The sequence below is a fragment of the Microcaecilia unicolor genome, chromosome 12 (assembly GCF_901765095.1).
Source record: "Microcaecilia unicolor chromosome 12, aMicUni1.1, whole genome shotgun sequence".
In the NCBI taxonomy this organism is placed as follows: domain Eukaryota; kingdom Metazoa; phylum Chordata; class Amphibia; order Gymnophiona; family Siphonopidae; genus Microcaecilia; species Microcaecilia unicolor.
This window is the reverse complement of record NC_044042.1, coordinates 69516120-69541350: the sequence shown is the minus strand read 5'-3', so window position 1 is coordinate 69541350 and position 25231 is coordinate 69516120. Positions and strand designations below refer to the sequence as shown.

General features: G+C 47.9%; 1 protein-coding gene across 3 annotated transcripts in view; it reads right to left on the bottom strand.

The window, feature by feature from the left end:
* The window catches only part of CDK12 (cyclin dependent kinase 12), a 246187-nt gene that overhangs the window by 167643 nt on the left and 53313 nt on the right, over positions 1–25231 (bottom strand). For all 3 annotated transcript variants that reach the window (XM_030220778.1, XM_030220776.1, XM_030220777.1), the window contains exons 4-6: positions 18709–18848; positions 17277–17447; positions 210–399 (exon numbers count right to left, since the gene is read on the bottom strand). In XM_030220778.1, coding sequence (XP_030076638.1) covers positions 210–399; positions 17277–17447; positions 18709–18848 — 501 coding nt within the window. The remainder of the gene's footprint in view (positions 1–209; positions 400–17276; positions 17448–18708; positions 18849–25231) is intronic.

Genomic DNA, 25231 nt, shown 5'->3' with positions numbered 1-25231 from the left:
ATAAAACACAACAGTATCATCATCAGTATTCAGCGATTCCACCAAAAAGAAAAAAAAAAAAAGTCTGACTACTTGTTAGCACATTACTGCAAGTTTAGGTCATCATGCTCTTTGAGAAAAGCAAAAATGTGTTTTCAGTTCATACTTTTATCATGCTACAGATCAGTAGGTACATTTCAAGGCAGATGAGGATATTACAGTCAGCTTACCTGTTGTTCAATAAAATGTTGGAACATTTGATATCACGGTGAAGGAAGTTTTTCTTGTGACAGTAATCAAGCCCTTCCATCAACTGCTTCATGAAAGACTTGATATGGTCCTCAGAAAAATGTACCAAACCAGATTCCAACAGTCCCATCAGGTCATGATCCATATACTCAAACACCAGGTAAAAGGCACCTAGGGCAGACCAAGAAGACAAGTTTGAGCATCTAACCCACTGAAAACACATAAAAGATGAAATTAGGTCTTACATAACATAGTAACATAGTAGATGATGGCAGAAAAAGACCTGCATGGTCCATCCAGTCTGCCCAACAAGATAAACTCATATGTGGTACTTTTTGTGTATACCTTACCTTGATTTGTATCTGTCATTTTCAGGGCACAGACCGTATAAGTCTGCCCAGCACTATCCCCGCCTCCCAACCACCAGCCCCGCCTCCCACCACCGGCTATGCCACCCAATCTCAGCTAAGCTTCTGAAGATCCATTCCCTCGGAACAGGATTCCTTTATGTTTATCCCACGCATGTTTGAATTCCGTTACCGTTTTCCTCTCCACCACCTCCCGTGGGAGGGCATTCCAAGCATCCACCACTCTCTCCATGAAAAAATACTTCCTGACATTTTTCTTGAGTCTGCCCCCCTTCAATCTCATTTCATGCCCTCTAGTCCCTCGACAAGTGCTCTCCTACAAAAAAGATGGAGAATGAAACTAAGGCTGTGACATCATCCTATAAGAGACCTTGTGCAGTCCTGAAACCAGCCAGTATTACTACTATTGTCAAAGCATGATGTAAGAACCATCTCCTAAAACCCAGAAGTAAACATTCCAGCAAAATACAAATTTGTCAACTCCAGACCCATAATTGGAATAGGAACAAAACAAAAAAAAAAATCCTCCCAGAACTCTGAATTCACTAACTTCTTCCGCTCTCCTGTCCACAAAGAGATAAATTACTGATTCGGAGAGTTTTGGGCTGGTTTGGAAGGACTCAAGGAATGAGGTTAAGACCTATTTCACTTTCATCAGAAAGTGTGGTGAATTAGTGGAACAGACTCCCAGTGGAGGTGATGAAAATTGTATCTGAATTCAATAAATCTTGGGACAAGTACATAGGATTTCTAAGGGAGAGGAAGGAATAGTAGATGGCATGGATGGGCAGTCTGGATAGGCCATATGGTCTTTTCAGCCTTCATTTTTCTATCTTTCTGTTTAAATCTAAATAACAGGCATGCCAAGTCCTAAATACGCTAACCTCTCCTCCCTAATAAACAGAGGGTCTTTATTCTGCAAAGGAGAAATTCTTACCTGATAATTTTCTTTCCATTAGTTCTTCATACTATTCCAGAACGTGCGGGTACTCATGTCCACTGACCAGCAGGTGGAGATAGAGAATACAAAAATTTTGTCTCCATCCCCAAACTGTCCCCACAGCCCCGTCTCTGCTCCCACCCAGTCCCCAAAGGTTCTGTCCTCGTCCCCGCCCTATCCCATCACCGTGGGCTCTGTCCTCATCTGCAGAAACCTTGAACACTTATGATTTTATATTTAAATCTTTTTATTAAGTATAAAAAGGAATAATGTGCTATGTAACTGTTTATAAATCACAAATAGAAAATAATAATAACGAGCAACTATAACAACCCCTCCCCACCAACCCCCCTCTACCCTTCTAAACCCAACAATAGCTGACTTCTAATACCCCAAGGAATCCTGTTCCAATCTGTTAAAATATCCAGGGGTAAAAAATACAACCCGTTCTGTATGCCCTAGAAGGAGAGAAATATGCCCTATCAAGCACTGTTATGATTTTTTAATCTGTGGATGAATAAGTCATCAACAATCTCAGGATTCATTCTAGCTCTCCTGCCTTCCACAGTCCTTCCTGCAATAGAAGATGTCTTCTTAGAACATGTACTGGTAGCAGGAATGCACAGAATCTCCCATGCAAATTTTGCTAGTTGTGGCCATCGTGTTTGCTTGTTTTTCCAAAAAATAAAAATATCGTCGTTTGCATCCGTCAAACATACATAACAGTCCAGTTCATTAACAGGCCTCAAAGTAGAAAATGACATGGGGACAAAGTTTGTCCCCGTCCCGGCCCCACCCCCTCAGGCTCTGTCCCCCTGTCCCCGCCCCATGTCATTCTCTACTACATAGCCCCCTGCCACCAGTCCAGTTCCTCAGTATCAGTCATCAAGCAGGAGAGAAAGAAAACAGGACCAGGAGCATGTTCTGCAACCGAAACACCAATCACTAAACAACCCTAAAGCTTGGCTCTTGGAACAAAGACACAAAAAAAATGTGCACAGAGCCAACAAGTAGGGCGTCGAATCACGGGGAGGCACTTGGAATAGTGTCAACTAATGGAAAGAAAATGATCAGGTAAGACCTAATTTCTTCTTCCATTACGTTACTTCCCACTATTCCAAGACATGTGGGATGTTTAAAAGCTATCCCTGCAAGGGTGGGAACCTGATCCTGCCACACACAGAACCGATGCCCCAAACACGGCCTCTGACCGCGTGGCAACATCTACTCGATAATGCTTACTAAAGGTATGCAGTGACACACATGTTGTCACCTTATAGATATCCACCGGAGAGGACAATGAGGCCTCTACCCAAGATGCATCCGTACGCCTTGTAGAGTGCGTCTTCAAAACCCGAGGGGGAGACTTCCCCTCCAGAACACTGACCACGGCCTCCTTCAACCAATGGGCAGTAGACACCTTGGACAACATAAAGCCTGTTTGCTTATGGAAAAGAACAAAAAGCCTATCTGAATTACAAAAGTCATTCAATACCTTAAAATAGTGCATGAGCACCCTATGAACATCCAGAAGCTTCAGAGAGGCAAAATGCACCCCCACATCCTCTTGTCTAAAGGAAGGAAAGTCCACCAATTGACATGGAAAGCCGAAATCACTTTAGGCAAAAAGCGAAGACACTTACCTCTAGCAGGTATTCTCCGAGGACAGCAGGCTGATTGTTTTCACACGTGAGTCAACGTCTGCGTCGGCCCAGAAATCGTCATTTTGCAAGCAAAATATAAAAAAAGGTTTTGACAAAGTCTTCTGGTGCACGTGCAATGCGCACCGCACATGCCCGGACCGACTTCCCGCCTGTCGCGTGAACGCGTTCCTCAGTTAAATCAAAAAGCACAAAAAGAAACAAAACTCCAAAGGGGAGGTGGGCGGGTTTGTGAGAACAATCAGCCTGCTGTCCTCGGAGAAAGCGAATGATACATACCTGTAGCAGGTGTTCTGAGGACAGCAGGCTGATTGTTCTCACGACTGGGTTGACGTCCACGGCAGCCCCCACCAACCGGAACAAAACTTTGCGGGCGGTTCCGCACGCAGGGCACGCCCACCGCGCATGCGCGGCTGTCTTCCCACCCGTGCGCGACCGTTCCCGCTCAGTTGAATGACAAGCAAAATGAGTAAAACGCAACTCCAAAGGGGAGGAGGGAGGGTAGGTGAGAACAATCAGCCTGCTGTCCTCGGAGAACACCTGCTACAGGTATTTATCATTCGCTTTCTCCGAGGACAAGCAGGCTGCTTGTTCTCATGACTGGGGTATCCCTAGCTCTCAGGCTCACTCAAAACAAGAACCCAGGTCAATTGAACCTCGCAACGGCGAGGGTATAACAGAAATTGACCTAAAAAGAACAACTGAGAGTGCAGCCTGACCAGAATAAATTCGGGTCCTGGAGGGTGGAGTTGGATTTAAACCCCAAACAGATTCTGCAGCACCGACTACCCGAACCGACTGTTGCGTCGGGTATCCTGCTGGAGGCAGTAATGTGATGTGAATGTGTGGACAGATGACCACGTCGCAGCCTTGCAAATCTCTTCAATAGTGGCTGACTTCAGGTGAGCCACCGACGCTGCCATGGCTCTGACACTATGAGCCGTGACATGACCCTCAAGAGTCAGCCCAGCCTGGGCGTAAGTGAAGGAAATGCAATCTGCTAGCCAATTGGAGATGGTGCGTTTCCCGACAGCGACCCCTTTCCTGTTGGGGTCGAAAGAAACAAACAATTGGGCGGACTGTCTGTGGGGCTGTGTCCGCTCCAAATAGAAGGCCAACGCTCGCTTGCAGTCCAATGTGTGCAACTGACGTTCAGCAGGGCGGGTATGCGGTCTGGGAAAGAATGTTGGCAAGACAATTGACTGGTTAAGATGGAACTCCGACACCACCTTTGGCAGGAACTTAGGGTGAGTGCGGAGCACTACTCTGTTATGATGAAATTTAGTATACGGAGCATGAGCTACCAGGGCTTGAAGCTCACTGACCCTACGAGCTGAAGTAACTGCCACCAAGAAAATGACCTTCCAGGTCAAGTACTTCAGATGGCATGAATTCAGTGGCTCAAAAGGAGGTTTCATCAGCTGGGTGAGGGCGACGTTGAGATCCCATGACACTGCAGGAGGCTTGACAGGGGGCTTTGACAAAAGCAAGCCTCTCATGAATCGAACGACTAAAGGCTCTCCAGAGATGGCTTTACCCTCTACACGAAGATGGTAAGCACTAATCGCACTAAGGTGATTCCTTACTGAGTTGGTCTTGAGGCCAGACTCTGGTAAGTGCAGAAGGTATTCAAGCAGGTTCTGTGCAGGACAAGAACGAGGTTCTAGGGCCTTGCTCTCACACCAAACGACAAACCTCCTCCACTTGAAAAAGTAACTCTTCTTAGTGGAATCCTTCCTAGAGGCAAGCAAGACACGGGAGACACCCTCAGACAGACCCAACGCAGCGAAGTCTACGCCCTCAACATCCAGGCCGTGAGAGCCAGGGTTGGGGTGCAGAAGCGCTCCGTCGTTCTGCGAAATGAGAGTCGGAAAACAGTCCAATCTCCACGGTTCTTCGGAGGACAACTCCAGAAGAAGAGGGAACCAGATCTGGCGGGGCCAAAAGGGCGCTATCAGAATCATGGTGCCTTGGTCTTGCTTGAGCTTCAGTAAGGTCTTCCCCACCAAAGGTATGGGAGGATAAGCAAACAGGAGGCCGGTCCCCCAATGGAGGAGAAAGGCATCCGACGCTAGTCTGCCGTGTGCCTGTAGTCTGGAACAGAACAAAGGCAGCTTGTGGTTGGTCTGAGAGGCGAAAAGATCCACCGAGGGAGTGCCCCACTCTCGGAAGATCTTGCGTACCACTCTGGAATGGAGCGACCACTCGTGCGGTTGCATGACTCTGCTCAGTCTGTCGGCCAGACTGTTGTTTACACCTGCCAGGTATGTGGCTTGGAGAAGCATGCCGAACTGGCAGGCCCAACGCCACATCCCGACGGCTTCCTGACACAGGGGGCGAGATCCGGTGCCCCCCTGCTTGTTGATGTAATACATGCAACCTGATTGTCTGTCCGAATTGGGATAATTTGACAGGACAGCCGATCTCTGAAAGCCTTCAGTGCGTTCCAGACCGCTCGGAGCTCCAGGAGGTTGATCTACAGATCCTTTTCCTGGAGAGACCACAGTCCCTGGGTGTGAAGCCCATCGACATGAGCTCCCCACCCCAGGCGAGATGCATCCGTCGTTAGCACTTTCGTGGGCTGTGGAATTTGGAATGGGCGTCCCAGGGTCAAATTGGTCCGAATGGTCCACCAGTGCAGTGAAGTGCGGCAACTGATGGACAGGCGGATGACATCGTCTAGATTCCCGGTGGCCTTCCACCACTGGGAAGCTAGGGTCCATTGAGCAGATCTCATGTGAAGACGAGCCATGGGAGTCACATGAACTGTAGAGGCCATATGACCTAGGATTCTCAACATCTGCCGAGCTGTGACCTGCTGAGACGCTCTGGTCTGGGAAGCGAGGGACAGGAGGTTGTGGGCCCTCGCTTCGGGAAGAAAGGCCTGAGTCGTCTGAGAATTCAGCAGAGCTCCTATGAATTCCAGAGACTGGACTGACTGGAGATGGGACTTTGGGTAATTTATCACAAACCCCAGCAGCTCCAGGAGGTGAATAGTGTACTGCATGGACCGGAGAGCTCCTGCCCCCGAGGTGTTCTTGACCAGCCAATCGTCGAGATATGGGAACACGTGCACTCCCAGCTTGCGTAGATACGCCGCTACCACCACGAGGCACTTCCTGAACACCCGTGGGGCAGAGGCGAGCCCAAAGGGCAGCACACAATACTGAAAGTGCCATGTGCCCAGGCGGAATCTGAGATACTGTCTGTGAGCTGGCAGTATCGGGATGCGAGTGTATGCGTCCTTTAAATCCAGGGAACATAGCCAATCGTTTTTCTGAATCATTGGTAGAAGGGTGCCCAAGGAAAGCATCCTGAACTTCTCTTTGACCAGGTATTTGTTCAGGCCTCTCAGGTCTAGGATGGGGCGCATCCCCCCTGTTTTCTTTTCCACAAGGAAGTACCTGGAATAGAATCCCTGCCCTTCCTGCCCGGGTGGGACGGGCTCGACCGCATTGGCGCTGAGAAGGGCGGAGAGTTCCTCTGCAAGTACCTGCTTGTGATGGGAGCTGAAGGATTGGGCTCCCGGAGGACAATTTGGTGGAGGGGAGGCCAAATTCAGGGCGTATCCGCACCGCACTATTTGGAGAACCCACTGGTCGGAGGTTATAAGAGGCCACCTTTGGTGAAAAAGTTTTAACCTCCCCCCGACTGGCAGATCGTCCGGCACGGACACTTTGATGGCGGCTATGTTCCCATGGATCCAGTCAAAAGCCCGTCCCCGGCTTTTGCTGTGGAGACGCAGGGGGGCTGCTTAGGCGCACGCTGTTGACGGGAACGAGCACGCTGGGGCTGTCCCTGATGAGGCCTTCGGGCCGGCTGGGTGTACCTACGCTTGTTGTAGGCGTAGGGCACAGCCTGCCTGGCCCGGGAAAAACGTCCACCTGCTGAGGTGGATGCTGAAGGCGCCCGGTGGGAGAGTTTGTCGAGGGCGGTTTCCCGCTGATGTAGTTGGTCCACCAACTGCTCGACTTTTACGGTCTGTGTCCCACAAATGAGAAGAAGAATAGACTGGAGTGGGCTTCAACGGCAACTCCAGTAGTTGGAACATAAGGATAGGGCCAGATAGACTTCTGTGGTCTTTGTTCCAGAAACACAAAAGAAAGACCCTAATCAAGTATATAATATCACACTCCTTGATTTAATGATGAATTGATCATGAGTGTGACTATTGGCAGAGTGGATGGACTGTTCAGGTCTATTTGCTGTCACTTACTATGTTACTATTAATCCTCTTTGCTACCAGGCTGGTGCACAGACCTCAGCTGTGACACAGGCACGAGAACCAGATGTCACCTGACCTACTGGCGCGTGCATGTTGCGACCTCTCAGCAAACAGTGAAAGTGAATCGGAGACGAGTCTTACATGCGCGCACCAGAGTGTTCCAACTTCCGTTCCTTCCTTGCCTACAGTGCTGTGGCTCAAATCCAGAGAGAGACTGAGGGAGCTGACTGGAATTTTCTTTTATGTACCATTAAATTTTTGCGGGGATGGGTGGGGATGGGTAAGATTTCTGTCCCGGTGCAACTTTCTACTCGGGAGACACCCTCTGAAAGACCCAAGGAGGCTAATTCTAAGCTCTCAACATCCAGGCCGTGAGAGCCAGAGACAGGAGGCTGGGATGCAGAAGCGACCCCTCGTTCTGAGTGTTAGGAAACACTCCAAACTCCACGGTTCTTCGGAGGACAACTCCAGAAGAGGAGGCAACCAAATCTGACGTGCCAGAAAGGTGCAATCAGAATCGTGATTCCACAGTCTTGCATGAGTTTCAGCAAAGTCTTCCCTACTAGAGGTATGGGAGGATACACATACAGGCCTGTTCCCCAATGCAGGAGAAAGGCATCTGACGCTAGTCTGTCGTCAGCCTGAAGTCTGGAACAGAACTGAGGGACCTTGTGATTGAGCTGAGTGGCAAAAAGATCCACCAAGGGGGTGCCCCACACTCGGAAGATCCTGCAGACTACGCCCATGTTCAGTGACCACTCCTGAGGTTGCATTATCCTGCTCAACCTGTCGGCCAGACTGTTGTTTACGCCTGCCAGGTAAGTGGCTTGGAGAAACATGCCATGACGGCGAGCCCAAAGCCACATCTGGACGGCTTCCTGACACAGAGGGCGAGATCCGGTGCCCCCTTGCTTGTTGGTGTAAAACATGGCAACCTGATTATCTGTCTGAATTAAGATTACTCGGTTGGACAGCCGATCTCTGAAAGCTTTTAGAACGTTCCAGATCGCTCTTAATTCCAGGAGGTTGATCTGCAAGACCTCTTCCATGAAAGGACCAGGCTTCCCTGAGTGTGGAGCCCATCTACATGAGCCCTCCACCCCAGGAGAGATGCATCCGTCGTCAGTACTTTACGTGGCTAAGGAACTTGGAATTGTCGCCCCATGGTCAAAGTGGATCAAATCGTCCACCACTGAAGAGAATTTCGAAATTCGGTGGAAAGTTGAATTACATCCTCTAGATTCCCCGAATCTTGAAACCACTGGGAAGCTAGGGTCCACTGAGCTGATCTCATATTGCAATTTACTTCTCACAGGTCTTCCGCTCAGCCATCTCTCTCCTCTCCAATCTGTCCAAAATTCTGTGGCACGACTTATTTTCCACCAGAATCGTTATACCCACACTAGCGCACTTGTCAAGTCATTTCACTGGCTCCCTGTCCGCTTCCGCATTCAGTTTAAACTTCTCATACTGACTTTAAATGAATCCAGTCTGCAGCCCCCCATTACCACTCTCCCTACATCCCTCCCTGTGAACTCCGCTCGCTGGACAAATCTCTCGTCGTCCCCCTTCTCCTCCACTGCTAACTCCAGGCTTCGAGCCTTTTCTCTTGCGGCACCTTATGCCTGGAATAGACTTCCTGGACCTATACGTCTAGCTCCATCTCTACCTGTTTTCAAATCTATGCTGAAAACCCACCTTTTCACTACTGCTTTTTAGCTCCCATTAATTCCCTCACCCGTAACTATCTTGTCTGTCTGTATTATTTAGATTGTAAGCTCTTTTGAGCAGAGACTGTCTCTTTGTATCAGGTGTTCAGCACTGCGTGCGTCTGGTAGCGCTATACAAATGCTAATAATAATAATAATATGCAGGCGTGCCATGGGCGTTACATGAACAGTGGAAGCCATGTGCCCCAGAAGTCTCAACATCTGCCGAGGCGTGACCTGCTGAGATGCTCGAACCACGGACACCAGAGACAGGTTGTCCGCCCTTGCCTCGGAAAGATAAGCTCGAGCTGTCTTTCCCAGCAGAGCTCCAATGAATTCCAATTTTTGGGCTGGGGTGAGACGGGACTTGGGATAATTGATGATGAACCCCAGTAGCTCCAGCACCCGAATAGTCATTCGCATGGACTCCAGAGCACCTTCCTTGGAGGTGCTCTTCACCAGCCAATCGTCCAGATAAGGAAACGCATGCACTCCCAGCCTGTATAGCGACGCTAAGACTACAGCTAGACGCCAGGCCAAAAGGCACACGGTACTGAAAGTGCTGTGTTTCCAGCCGAAATCGAAGATACTTCCTGTGAGCTGGAAGTATCGAGATGTGAGTGTAAGCATCCTTTAAGTCCAATCATTTTTCCTGAATCATGGGAAGAAGGGTGCCCAGGGAAACCATCCTGAACTTTTCTCGACACATCCCCCCTGTTTTCTTTTGCACTAGGAAGTACATGGAATAGAATCCCAGTCCTTCTTCCCCTGGTGGAACAGGTTCGACCACTTGGGCCTGGAGAAGGGCGGAGAGTTCCTCTGCAAGTACCTGCTTGTGCTGGAAGCTGTAGGACTGAGCTCCTGGTGGGCAATTTGGAGGGTTCGATTCCAGATTGAGGGTGTATCCTAACCGGACAATTTGAAGAACCCACCGGTTGGAGTTATAAGAGACCACCTTTGGTGAAAAATCATTAACCGCACCCCCAACCAGCAAGTCGTCCGGTACAGACACGTTTACAGAGGCTATGCTGAACTGGATCCAGTCAAAAGACCGTCCCTTGCTTTTCCTGGGGAGCCGCAGTGACCTTAGGCACACGCTGTTGATGAGAACGAGCGCGCTGGGACTGAGCCTGGGCAGGCTGCCGAGAAGCAGGAGTGTGTACCTACGCCTAGCATAGGAATAGGGAGCACTCCTCTTTCCTCCAAAAAACCTCCTAGAGGAGGAAGTAGTAGTAGCAGAAGACGCCTGGCGGGACAGAGAATCCATAGCATCATCATGCTTCTTGATCTGGTCAACAAGAATCTCTACTTTCTCACCAAAAAGGTTATCTGGCAAGGAACATCCGCCATCCGCTGCTGAACCGAATGATCCAGGTCAGAAACACATGAGAGTCTGCGCATCTCTATACCTTGGGCAGCAATCCTGGATGCTACATCAAAGTATCGAACGTACCCCTGGCCAGGAATTTACGACACACCTTCTGCTGCCTGACTACCTGGCGAAAAGTGCATCAACCAAGCTGGACAGTTGCCTCACCAAGTTCCGCAAGTGGACGCTCGTGAAGAGCTGGTATGTTTGGATCTTGGCAGCGAGCATAGCGGCCTGATACGTCTTCCTCCCAAAAGAGTCCTAGATTCTCTACCTGGGGGCACCAAGGCTCTTTTGAGGGCGAAATCCACCACCATGGAATTGTGAGGTAGCTGAGACCTCATCAATCCAGGTTCACCGTGGATCCGATATTGGGATTCAGTTTTTTTCGGGATCACGGGATAAAGACAGAGGGAACGACCAGTTTCCCATAAGGACTTCCTTCAGTAAATTATGCAAAGGAGCAGTTGCAGCCTCTCTAAGTGGAGAAGGATAATCCAGGACCTCGAGCATCTCAGCCCTGGGCTCATCCTCAACCTCCATAGGGAAGGGAATAGCTGCAGCCATTTCCCGGACAAAGGAAGTAAAGGATAGACTCTCCGGTGGAGAAAGCCTCCTTTCTGGTGGAGGGGAAGGTTCAGAGGGAATCCCATAGGACTCGTCAGAAGAAAAGTACCTGGGATCTTCCTCTTCCTCCCATGAACAATCATCTTCGGTATCAGACAAGACATCCCTCAGACCAGTCCGAAACTGAGCCTGCCTTGACGCCGAGGAACAACGTCCACGATGGCGGTGCCGAGAAGTCGACGCCCGCCTGGACTGCGTAGGAGCTTCCTCCACCGACGAAGGGGAGTCGACCTGGGTGGCAGCTGACACCGATGCTGCGGATCTCACCACAGGTGAAGGGCCACATGTTGCTGCAGCAGACATAGCAACATAGTAGATGACGGCAAAAAAAGACCTGCACGGTCCATCCAGTCTGCCCAACAAGATAAACTCATATGTGCCACTTTTTGTGTATACCTTACTTTGATTTGTACCTGTCTTTTTCACGGCACAGACCGTATAAGTCTGCCCAGCACTATCCCCGCCTCCCAACCACCAGCCCCACCTCCCACCACCGGCTCTGCCACTCAATCTTGGCTAAGCTCCGCAAGCACGACACCATAGCAGACTGGCGCAGCAATCCTTCCACAAGTTCTGGAAGCAGGGCTCTGATGCGCTCGTTGAGAGCTGCCATCGGACAAGGTTGCAGGGTCGGTAAAGGAGCCGGTGGCAGAATCTGTCGAGGCTCTGGAGCAGGCTGCTAGAAGACCGACATATCGGCACCTCCTGAATAGAGGGGGAGCGATCCTCTCAGCACTAACGCTTCTCGGGTGTCGAGTCCCTCGACGCCCCGGAGCTCCTGGCACTGTGTGTCGAAGGAGAACGACAGTGCTTTTTCGCCTTCGCTCGACACACATCATCGAGACTCCTCGGTACCGATGAGGAGGACATGGAATCCTCACGCCTCCTAGGGGCCGGGTCCGACGAAGGTCGGTTTTGGGGGGCCTTCATAGCAGGAGGCCTCGATGCAGGTGGGGAGACACTCGATGCCTCACTACTCCCAGTGTGAATAGGTCTTTCAGCAGCCATTACCTCTGCTCCCAATGTCGATGCTTCCCTCGAAGTCGATGTCAAAGGACCAGACCGAGCCCCAAAAAGCTTTTCTCGTTGGGCTTCTCAAGACGCTTGGGTCAGTTTCTTCATACGAAGACACAGATTACAAGCGGCTCGGCTATGCTCAGGCCCAAGGCACTGGATACACCAGGTGTGGGTATCGGTACCTGAGATGCTCCGGTTGCACCGTGTACAACGTTTGAAGCCACTGGGATGTAAAAAAAAAAAAAAAAAAAAAAAAGGGCAGAAAAATAAGGGAACAAGCCGGCCGTGTCGAAAAGAAACATTAAAAGGTGGACAAAATTAAAGGAAACTACGGGAACCTTTTTTTTTTTAACTGTAGAATTGAAAAGAAAAAAAGAAAAATAAGGAAATAAGGCAAAAAGCCAAAAACTGTTGAAGACTCTTTCCCGGGCCAGAGAGGAGCGCAGAAAAATTCTACAATGCGGAAAAAAGAAAACTGAGGAACGCGTTCACGCGATGGGCGGGAAATTGGTCCGCGCATGTGCACCAGAAGACTCTGGAAAACTTTTTTTTTAATATTTTGCTTGCAAAATGCCAATTCCTGGGCCGTCACGGACGTCGACCCACATGTGAGAACAAGCAGCCTGCTTGTCCTCGGAGAAAGGAAGGTACAGTCCGAAGCAAAACCTCTGCCTCCGAAAACTGAAGAAAGGGAGACTGATAAGAAAGCGCCTGAAGTTCTGAAATACGATATGCCGAAGTAATAGCCACCAGGAACACCATCTTCAGCTTAAGATCTTTCATGATCACCCTACGAAGGGGTTCAAAGGGAGATCACTATAGCCCCGGAAGGACCAAGTTAAGGTCCCATTCTGGAAAAAGTGCCCGAAAGGGTGACAGAAGCCGACCCACTACCTTCAAAAACGCACATCAAGGTGAGCCGCCAAGGACAAGTTCCATAAGCGGTCTCGGAAACATGCCAAGGACGCTACCTGAACCTTCAAGGAACCCAATGCCAGACCTTTGACCACCCCTGCCTACAAGAACACCAGGATGTAAAAACATAAAAAGAAAAATGATTCAAACCCTTCACATCACACCAGCCTTCAAAGGTATGCCACACGCGGACATACGCTGAGAAAGTAAAACGCTTCTGAGCTTTAAGCAGGACTGCAATAACCAAGCCCAAATAGCCTTTCTTCCTCAGTTGAGCCCTCTCAAGGGTCGGGCCAGACCAAAGTGGGAGGGATCCTCCATGACCACCGGACCCTGTTGGAGGAGGATACCTCGATCCTCAGGGAATCGTAATGGCTCCCTGTCCAACAGTCACATCAGATCTGCATACCATGGGTGCCGTGGTCAGTCCAGGGCCACCAGAATCAACCCGGCCCCAATGGCCCACCACTCTTTTAAACATCCAGCTGAACATCAGCCACGGGGAAGAAAGCATACAGAAACCCCTGGATTGGCCAAGTACGCAGAAGTGCGTCCAGGCCCATAGTGCCCCTTTCCCTGTGACAGCTGAAAAACTGCAGGACCTTGGCATCGGCTTTTGTTGCCATGAAAGCCAAGGACGGAACACCCGAATGACTCACCATGAGCTGAAACGCAACTGACAACTCCCACTCGCCGGGATCCAACTGAGAAAAGTCAGCCTCTACGTTTAGGACACCTGCAATGTGAGCTGCCAAGACGCAGAGCAGATGCCTCTCCGCCCAGGCCATTGCAAGCCAGACTCCACCGCCAGCTGACTGCTGCGAGTTCCCTCCTGCTTGTTGATATAGGCCACCACTATCGCATTGTCAGAGAATGTCCAAACCAGAGCTTTCCTTAACAGCGGAGCAAAAGCCTCCAGAGCCAAGCAGCTGATGGACCACTGGGCCTCCAACGGAGACCAAGAGCCCTGAGCCAGGTGACCCCTGCAATAGGCCCCCTAACCTGACAAACTCGCATCTGTGGTCATCATTTCCCAATGCAGAACCAGAAAGGGCACGCCCAGGCTCATAGAACTGGGAAGCAATCGCCAAAGCACACTGTCTGACAGCCAGCATCCAAGGGAGCCAGACGCTAATCCTGGGAAACTGGATATCAGCTGCAGAGACTGCTGAAGCGGTCGCATATACGCCCTCATCCAAGGCACCACCTCCATGGCCGCAGTCATGGACCCAAGAACTTAAGCATAGTCCCAGATGAGTTAGGAGCAGCCAAATCTGATGCACCAACTTGATGCACCGCCTGTCTGTCAGAAAAGGCTGGGATCGTTCAGTACTGAACACCCAGATATTCCAGCTGCTGCGATGGAACCAGCCACCTGTTCTCGAAATTCATCATCCAACCCAAGGACTGAAGAAGCCGAATGACTGCTGAAGTCGCCTGCACACTGTCCTGGTAAGACGACACCCGGATTAGCAAGTCGTCCAAGTATGGATGAACTTGGATCCTCTGCTGCCTCAGAAAGGCTGCTACCATGGCTAATGACTTTGGAAAAAGTCCTCAGGGACATGGCCAGGTCAAACAGAATGGCCCGGAATTGAAAGTGCCAGCCCAGGACCACAAAGCGGAGAAACTGCTGATGTGGCCCCCCAGATGGAAATGTACCATACACGCCTCCTTGAGGTTGAGAGCGGTGAGAAACTCCTCCTCCCAAACAGATGTGATCACCGATCTCAGGGTTTCCATCCGAAAACGGGCAACCCGCAGGCACGTCGACCCCCTTGAGATCCAAAATGAACCACACGATACCCTCCTTCTTTGTAACCACAAAATAAATGGAGTATCAACCTTGACTGTGTTCAGATTTACGGGAACAACAGCATCAAGTGCCAACAAGGCATCGACCGTGCCCTTGATTCATGGCGCCCGAGCAGCCCCTCGACAAGGAAACCGAAGCATGTCATACACGGTGTCCGCTAGATAGGCAAAAACCAGCCTCCAGCTGAGCAGGGACCCGCCCCTGAAAAGTGGACTGTTTGTGCCACTGCAAACAGGCCTGTGTGACAAAGGAACTGCAAATGGATGCCTGAAGCCCCACAGCTGCAACTTCAAACGCCTGCTTCAAAGCCTGTTCCAGCTTTCTGTCCTGAAGATTCTTCAGGGCAATATCTCCCTCTACTGGCAAGGTAATCTTTTCGGTGACTGTCATCACCACCAAGTCCACCTTAGGTAACACAAACTTCTCCTTCAGCACCAAGGGAGAGACAGGCCATGGCCCTCCCTACCTTCAGGCACGTGCCCGGCACACTCCACTCCGAGGTAATCAGGTAATCCTCTATAGAGAGCGCTGCCAACGCTTCAGAAATCAGGGAGCCTAACTCTTCTCTGTGAAATAAGCAGAGAACCCGTGGGTCATCACCCTCCCCCAGAGGGAACTCACCCTCCTCAAAAGGCTCCGCTAACACAGAGATACCACCTCCGACAAATTAGAAGCCAGGTCTCAACAGGATCTTCAGCTAACTCCCTTCTGGATCTCTTGGGAGCAGGGGTGTGTGTGGGGTGGGGCCCCTCCTCCACAACCACAAGAGTAAAAGAGCCTGCCCAAAGTGAAACACCTTGCTTCAACAGATAGGCCTGGTATAGCAGGAGAACGAACTCTGGAGAACTACAAATCAAAGTAAGATATACACAAAAAGTGGCACATATGAGTTTACCTTGTTGGGCAGACTGGATGGACCGTGCAGGTCTTTTTCTGCCGTCATCTACTATGTTACTATGTTACTCACTTGCCCTATACCCTTTTATTCCCACCTCTTTAATTCCCTTACCTCTTAGTTGTTCTGTTTGCCTGTCCTAATTAGATTGTGAGCTCTTTGAGCAGGGACTATCTTTTCATGTATGGTGTACAGCACTGCGTATGCCTTGTAGCACTATAGAAGTGATAAGTAGTAGTAGTAGAAGGGCATGCCCTGACCAACAGCCCCACCAACGTCAGAGCCTCCCGCACTGCAGAAGACAATATGGCTGCTGCTCCCACCTCCCGCTGAGGAGAAACACTCAGGCGCTGCCCTGGAGAACCGGAGCCCAAAAAACACAGCTGCTGCGAGGGATCACACCCCACCGCTGCTTGCTCCATGTCCTCCCCTCCACTCGGAACCACCGGCCTGTACACTGTGCAGTGGCCTGAGTGTCAACCCCCACATGAGAGCAGTGCTTGACATCTTCCGCGGGAGCTGCCATCACCCATACAGACAGTAACTCGGGAATGCCTTGGTGCTCTTTTTTTGTTTTTTACATGCCGGACAAGCTTGTATTTTTTTTTTTTTTTTGCGAATAAAGCACAAATGCCACTGTGCATGACCTAAACGGGGTTCCAAGGCCACACTCACCAGGAGAGACAAGCAGCATGGCATTCGTAGCTCCAAGAGTCACAGCCGCCCTCCCTGCTCACATCTCCAGGCCAGACAGATCACAGCTAAGCACCCATCTAACTCTCCTTTTTTTTTTTTTTAAAGAAACCTGGGCTGCTGAACAGGCTCCACATCAGGACAGCAGAGAAGAAAAGGAGGAAACACAGAAATACCCCAGGCAAGAAAACGACAGGGACCCAGCACCACCAGGTATGTCACCACTACAACTGTCCGCTATGCTCAACTGGGAACCAGCTGACCAACTGGACCAGGAGCCCTCAGAACCAGGAGTCTGTTCATCCACCTGCTGGCGATAGAAAATACTAAGGAACTGGGCTGGTGGTAGGGGGGCTCAGTTCTGTATTCTCTATCTTCACCTGATGGTCGATGGATATGACTACCCACATGTACTGGAATAGTGGGAAGTAACATAAAGGAAGGATCTGTTATAGGATGATGTCACAGTCTTTGTAGTTTGTCTCCATCTGCTGGTAGGAGAGGACAACCCACTTGTCTGGACTGGTTGGAGGACAATGAGGAACAGAATGTTTACCGAGATCCAAGATAATAAGTTATGGATGCAGCAACAATTTTCCCCTTTGTCACCACAAAAAAAAAACTGCTGTGACAGAAATAGAGAAAACATAACTGCAGCACAACCCCTAACAGTTAAGTAGATAATCATTAGACTTTTGTTTCTTCCATCCTATCAGTGAATTTATGGGATTCAGGACTATTTTCGAACCTGAGAGGCAAATAAACCCTATCCCAACAGTAAAAAAAATAACATTAAAGGCTTTCGAGTTCTACCCTTGTCCTTCTTGAAATCCAGAGCATCTTGTTTGTCAGTAACAATTTCCTTCATGTTAACGACACTGCAGTGGATGAGCTGTCGAAGGATTTTAATCTCCCGAATAGCTGTGATGGGGAAACCTTCTTTCTCATTGTCCAAGCGCACTTTTTTCAGCGCCACCAGCTCACCTGTCATGACAAAGCATTATAAGACACTCCTGTATAAAATATACACATCATGAGGGCCTAACACCTGTAATATTAGTTTATCCTAATATTTTTGACAGTTTCATACCAAAAACATTGATAAGGTTTATTCCTCTTAAGAAATAAAACTATTACATATAGAGGTATCCTACTTGCATTTTCTTATTTAGGGCAAACTGAACTGAGACAGCTGGAACCAAAACAGATGTTTTTCAGTACGCCCAGCATATATTCCTGAAGTCACTATTGTAACACTCCATAGCAAAAACAGGTTAATGGAAAAGACTGGAAATGGATCACACATATCCTGCATTTCTTAAGGACTCCTAAAAATTTATAGCCTCTTTTCCAAGAGGAACAGCAACAGAAAAATCTTCTCAATCTAGAACCATGCTTTATTTGGAAACTAACTCCAAAGATGAGACTCTTATTCTCGTATGTTTCACTCAAAACTTGTAATACCATCAGTATATTACATATTCTCTGCTGTCATACAAACACTGTCAAAATAGACCTTCACTGGAAAACGTTCAACTTCTATCATATATATTAACAGTACAGATATTCAAATCACCACAGATATTTCTGCAAAGCCTGCTTCACAGTTCTGGGAGACCCTGGAGCTCGGGAGGGAGGGGGAGACCCTGGAACTCAAAGGAAGGGAGGGGGAGACCCTGGAACTTGGGGGGGGGGGGGGGGGGGGGAAGGAGAGAGGGAGGGGAGGGAGGGGAGGGAGGGAGGCCTAGAACTCGAAGGAAGGGAGGGAGGGGGCCTGGAACTTGGAGGAAGGGCGATGGGGAGGGGGATGAGAGGGAGCGGTTAAATTGTTAAATTGCCCTGTTGGCACTTTGCGATAATTAGATTTTGGGTTGTTATTTGGGCACTCGGTCTCTGAAAGGTTCGCCATCACTACCCTAGACCATGTCCTATTACACCCTAGACCATGTCTCCCAATCTCCTTATGCTCATCCCCCAATCTTTTATTCTCCATCCTCCCCACACCATACCTCTCCCAATCTCTTTTCCTTTTGCTCATCCTATCTTTATTTACCTCTCCATGTTAAATTTACATATCCCTAAAACCCCATTATTACTATGTTTACTTCAATTTGTAATATACTCCTTCAAGACTTTGTAATTCCATTTACTATGTAAGCCGCATTGAACCTGCTATATGTGGGAAAGCGCGGGGTACAAATGTAATAAAAAATAATATATAACCAATACTACTGCTTCCCAGTACCTGTATCTTTATCCTTCGCTTTGTAAACCTGTCCATATGTTCCTTCTCCAATAATGCCAATGATGTCAAATTTGTCAACACAGCGCTTCCCCCAGTCTGTTTCAGTCTGTTTTCTCTCACCATATCGAGGACAACAAATTCTGAGGAGGAAGATTTGAATAAAAATCCCAGTTATGCAAAGAGGTGGATGTTCATGGGACAAGGTTTCATTTTGATTTCAAAGGTAATACAGTAGCAGTTTTATTTATTTATTTAGATTTTGCTCAAACCTTTTTCAGTAGTAGCTCAAGGTGCGTTACAGTCAAGTACTCTGGATATTTCTCTGTCCCAGGAGGGCTCACAATCTAAGTTTGTAGCCGACGTAATGGAGGGTTAAGTGACTTGCCCAAGATCACAAAAAGCAGCAGCGGGATTTGAACCTCTGGATTGCAAGACCGGTGCTCTAACCACTAGGCCACTCTTACCAGATCATTTTATTTCCATTAGTATCTCCCACTACTCCAGAACCTGGGGGATAGTTGTGTCCACCAACCAGCAGGTGGAGATAGAGAACTGATAATTGAGATGAGACATCTGTCTTGGCACCCAATCCAGCTCAGTATTTATGTACACATGCAGTAAAGGAAAACCTCAGAATAAACACAACCACTTCAAAAACCTCACTAACCAGACAAGCAAACGTGTGTGGACCTCTCATCTCTGGACAACTTGTAGAGAATGCAAGAAGTGCCAAATGACAGTCATTATTTGACCCATTATTTTGCACCAACTAAAAATCTCAGAAAATCAGGCAAGCCTCTAGAATAGTGGGAAGGTATAATGGAAAGAAAATTATCAGGTAAGACCTAATTTATCCTTCCATTATGTAGTTTCCCACTATTCCGGAACCTGTGAGATGTTCAAAAGCAATTCCTAGAGTGGGTGGGAGATGCCACCCTGTGGAATGAAGTTTATATGTGTATATATATATGTATATGTATATATTCATTTATTTAATGATTTAGATTTGGATACTTGTCTATAATTTTCTTTATTATTTTTCTATTGGTATTTATTTTTCTATAATCTTTAGTAATTATTTTTGTATTACTATTTTTTTATATATTTTTTATTTTTCACTTTTTATTTAATATTCTCTAGATACTCAAGTGGAGACTATATGATTTTATAGATATCGATTAGGTGTCAAATTTACTTTAAACATATACGCAGCATATATTTCATTGGCTTTTTAATTCAATTTACTTAATTCATTTATCTATATATTAAATATATTATGAAGTTTTTGACTATTTATTAACAATGTGTTTTATTTGATGTCTAACAGGATACATACACATATATATTGTTTGTCTATGAATGTTAGTGATTTACATTATATTATTTTTATTCATATTTTTTATTCAATTTGTACAAGTTCTATACAATATTTTGATATTTCAATTTATTTTTTATTTAACTGTATCACCATGGTGTTCTATTACTATCAGCCGAGTATGAGATTATGGTAATGAAATGTAATTATTATTTTATATCTATTTTTATGTTTATTTGCTTTTATATTTGTTCTAATTGTTATATGATTGTTTGTTTTGTAGCCCCTGATGCAGCCCAGTGGGGCGAAACACGGCCTGTGTCGGGCTTGTTAATTTTTTATTGATCCATATCAATTAAATATTGTTTTCCACATACGTATCTGCTTCATTTGGTGTCCACCTTGTAACATGAGCCTGCAAGGCCCGAGGAGCCTGCTACCCCGCAAACAATAAGCTGGCAAGATAGTCTCCTTCAGCCATCCAGCAAATGTGGGCTTGGAAAACTCCTGTTTACCAAAAAACACAGTCTGTCCAATTGTGAAACTCATTCATGACTTTCAGATATCTAATGAGGATGCTACACACGTCAAGGAACAATACTGAACCCTCTTCATCCTCTCTGCAAAAGGACAGAAGCTCCACAGATTGGTTAAGATGAAATGCCAATAGCACTTTCGGAAGAAAGGAAGGAATCGTGCAAAGGGACAGCCCACCTCTGAAAAATGAAGGAAGGTATCCCAACAAGAGAACCTGTAGCTTCAAAACTCTACATGACAACACAACAGCCCCAAGAATGTTGTCTTTAGCGCAAGATCTTTCTAGGCAGCCTGTTGGAATAGACACGGATACAAAAGGGAGACCCGCAAGCGGCCCACTCCCTGCATACAATATGCGGGTGAGCCATAGAGACATCTTCTGTAGTCAGCCCCTGAAGCAGGCAAAAGCCGCAACCTGAACTTAGAGAACCCAACACCAATCCTTTCTGAAGAGCTCCTTGGAGACATACTAAGACGTGCACAATATGAGCAGAGAAGGAAGACAGGCCACCCTCAAAACACCAGCCATCAAATGTCATCCACATTCTCGCATATGCCGTGGATGTAAAGTGTTTCCAAACCTGAAGCAAGGTAGCAATGACCACCAAATCAGAATAACCTTTTTGTCTCAACCGAGCCCCTTTTCAATGGCCAAGCCATAAGACCAAAGGAGCATGTATCCTCCATGAACACCAGACCTTACTTTAGGAGGCCATATACCTGCGGAAGATGGAGAGGAACCTCATCCAGCAGTCGAAACCCGGTCCATGTACCACTGCCATCGTGGCCAATCCAAAACCTACAAGAATTATTTGACCTTGGTGCAATGAGATTCTTTTCAACACACGGCCTACCACGGGTAGAGGGAAGACATACAATAGACATGCCTCTGGCCAAAGCTCCATTAGGGCATTGATCTCAACTGAGCCCATTCTTTCCAATGCCTAAAGAACTTGGGCACTTTGGAGTTCCTGTTCATCGCCATCAACTCCAGAAGCGGAGAAGCCCATCAGCAGAAATTCCTGGCTGAGTAGTTATCATTCTCCCAAGTCCAAAGAGTACATGCTGAGAAAGTCTACCTCCACATTCAAGGACCCAGAGATATGTGCTCTGAACAAGCAGAGATTTTCGCTGCTCAACCCATCGGTCCTAACTTCCTTGTTTAACACCAGTGCCATTGCATTGTTGGTGAAAACTCAGATCAGAGCCCCCACCAGAAAGGAAGCAAAGTCGCCCAAGGTATTCTGCAGTGTCCTGAGCACCAAGTGATTTACCAACCACTGGCGACTCCTGTTCTGTCCAGATGCCCTGTGCCAGATAGAACTTGTAATGAGTTAACCCAATCCAACTTGCTGGCATCCACTGTCACCACCTCCCATTGTGCTATCGGAAAGGGGGCTCTGATGGTCAAATTTCCGGGCGACAGCCACCACTTCATACTCCGTCTGGCAACCAGCGTCCAAGGAAGATGAAGGTCGTACTTCTGTGATACTGGAGATCAGCGGTTGAGAAGAGATTCCTGTAATGGCCGCATGTGACCCCTTGTTCATGTCACCACTTCCACTGCCACCATCACTGACCCAAGAACCTGGACGTAGCCCCAGACCCTGGACCTACCTTGACTCAGGAGAAAACAAATCTGTTGAAACTAGTTTTAACCTCCTGCGCTCAGTGTGGAAGATCCTTTCCCATGCTGTATCGAATAGAACACCAAGCTATTCCAATGTCTACGATGGAGTTAGTCTGCCCGAAACTGGATTACCCAACGACTGCAGAAGACATACAACTTTATCTATTGCTGCCACGCTGTCCGAATAGGACAACACACAAATGAGCTAGTCATCGAGATATAGGTGAACTGATTCCCTAGTGCCTACGGAAGGACACCACCACCACTATAATCTTGTTAAACGTTTTTCGAGCAGGGGCGAGGCCAAAGGGCAAAAGCCCCGAACTGGCAGTGAAGGCTCAGCACCGTAAAACATAGAAACCTCTGATGCCGTTCCATATGGGTATATGCAACTATGCCTCCTTGAGATCGAGGCTGTGAGAAGTTCTCCCACTTGAACCAAGGCTATGACTGCTCTTAGTGTCTCTATGAGAAAGTAGGGCATTTGGAGGCAGTGATTTAGACCTTTGAGACTAAGGCCGGATGAAAGGGGCCTTCCCCGTTTGGGAAAATGAAGTAGACAGAGTATCTGCCTTGTCCCTGTTCAGCCTGGAGTACTGAAACAATGCCAGGAGTAGCAGCAAGGAATCTACGATGGACTGAACCTAAACTGCCTTGGTTCCCTTTCAACAAGTAGCTTGCAAGGAGAGAGGAGCGACCGGGTGGAGAACTTGAAACCTTCTATAAGAATATCTAGAACCCACTGGTCTGAAGTGATTTTGGCCTACTCCTAAAACTTCAGAAGACGTCCTCCCATCGGAGAAAGAGAAGAGTGGACCAGCCTCACATCACACCGAAGTTCTGGAGGCATTGGGAACTCTAGCTCACAGAGAGAAGGATTTCCTGTCCACAAAGAAAGGAAGATTGAAAGCGGGACTTCTGACCATGTTGCTGAAATCTAGGCAATACGGTCTGCTGTCTCAAAATCGGTAAGATCAAGAGGCCCCTGAAGACGGATGACCAGATGCTTTCTTCTTACACTCTGGCAGCCACTGTGGCTTTGTTTCCCCCAGTTCTTTCACCAAATTACTGAAGTCTTCAAATAGCCACTTGCTCCGAAAGGACAGTTTAACTAGACATGACTTGACTCTGCATCTGCTGCCCAATGCCACCACCAGAGTTGCCAACAAGCCATGATAGCCAAAAGACATACTGCGGGCCGTAACCCTACAGTATGTCAAACAGCATCCGCCAAGCAGGCAAGACCTGCTTCCAGCTGGGCATTATGGTGCTTGTCTTGGTTTGTCGACTGCTCATGCCACTTCAGGTATGCTCTTGCCATGAAGAAGCTGCACAATATCACTTGAAGGCCCAAAAAGTGAAGATACTTACCTGTAGCAGGTATTCCGAGGACAGCAGGCTGAATATTCTCACACATGGGTCGGCGAACCGCACCGGCCCGGGAATTAGAATAAAAATATAGCAAAAAGAAAAGATTTTCCTAGAGCCTTCTGGTGCGCGTGCAGTGGCGCGCCACGCATGTGCGGACTGACTTCCCACCCACCATGCAAGCGCGTAAATCAGTTAAGTACAAAAGCATAAACAAATAAACAACTCCAAGAGGAGGTGGGCGGGATTCTGAGAATATTCAGCTCCTCGGAAAATACCTGCTACAGGTAAATAACTTCACTTTCTCCGAGGACAAACAGGCTGAAATATTCTCACACAGGGGATATCCCTAGTATCCACGCTCACCCAAAACAATAAACAATGATCAACTGGGCCTCGCAACGGCAAGGACATAACAGAGATTAACCTGAAACTATATACAGCCTGGAACAGAATAAAACGGGCCTAGGTGGGTGGAGTTGGATTCTAAACCCCAAATAGATTCTCCAGCATCGACTGCCCAAACCGACTGTCGCGTCGTGTATCCTGCTCAAGGCAGTAGTGTGCCGTCAATGTGTGAACTGAAGACCACATTACAGCTTTGCAAATTTCTTCAACGGAGGCTGACTTTAACTGAGCCACCGACACAGTCATGGCTCTGACATTATGAGCCCTGATATGACTCTCTAGAGTCAGCCCAGTGTTTAATATAGAGATGTCTGGTTTTGCACATTAACCAGCTTTGTATATATAATTAATTCCCTTATTTATGATCTAGGAGGGCACATTAGCTAGTTTGTGTTTTCTTGACCTTTACAGGGACAATAGATAAAGCGAAGATACCTACCTGGAGCAGGTATTCTCTGAGGACAGCAGGCTGATTATTCTCACACGTGGGTCCACGTCCACACAGCAAGAAAACACAAAAAATGTTTTGCTGGAGTCCTCCGGTGCGCGTGCAGTGCGCATGCGCGGACTGATTTCCCACCCGTCGTGCAAGCACGTACCTCAGTTAAATCAAAAAGCATAACAAATAACTCCAAAGGGGAGGTGGGAGGGATTGTGAGAATAATCAGCCTGATGTCCTCGGAGAATACCTGCTACAGGTAAGTATCTTCACTTTCTCAGAAGACAAGCAGGCTGCTTATTCTCACACGTGGGGTATCCCTAGCATCCAGGATCACTCAAAACAATGAACATTGGCCAATTGGGCCTCGCAACGGCAAGGACATAACATAGATTAACCTGAAAACTATATACAGCTAGCTGAGAGTGCAGCCTGGAACAGAATAAAAAAAGGGTCTAAGGGGGGTGGAGTTGGATTCTAAACCCCAAATAGATTCTGCAGCACTGCCTGCCCAAACAGACTGTCACATTGGGTATCCTGCTGAAGGCAGTAGTGAGATGTGAATGTGTGGACTAATGACCACGTTGCAGCCTTGCAAATCTCTTCAATGGAGGCTGACTTTAAGTGAGTCACTGATACAGCCATGGCTCTAACATTATGAGCCGTGACATGACCCTCCAGAGTAAGCCCAGCTTGGGCATAAGTAAAAGATATGCAATCTGCTAGCCATCGTCAGCACTTTCTGTGGCTGAGGAATTTGGAATGGTCATCCCATGGTCAAAATGGGCTGGACTGTCCACCACTGAAGACAATTGCGAAAGTCGGT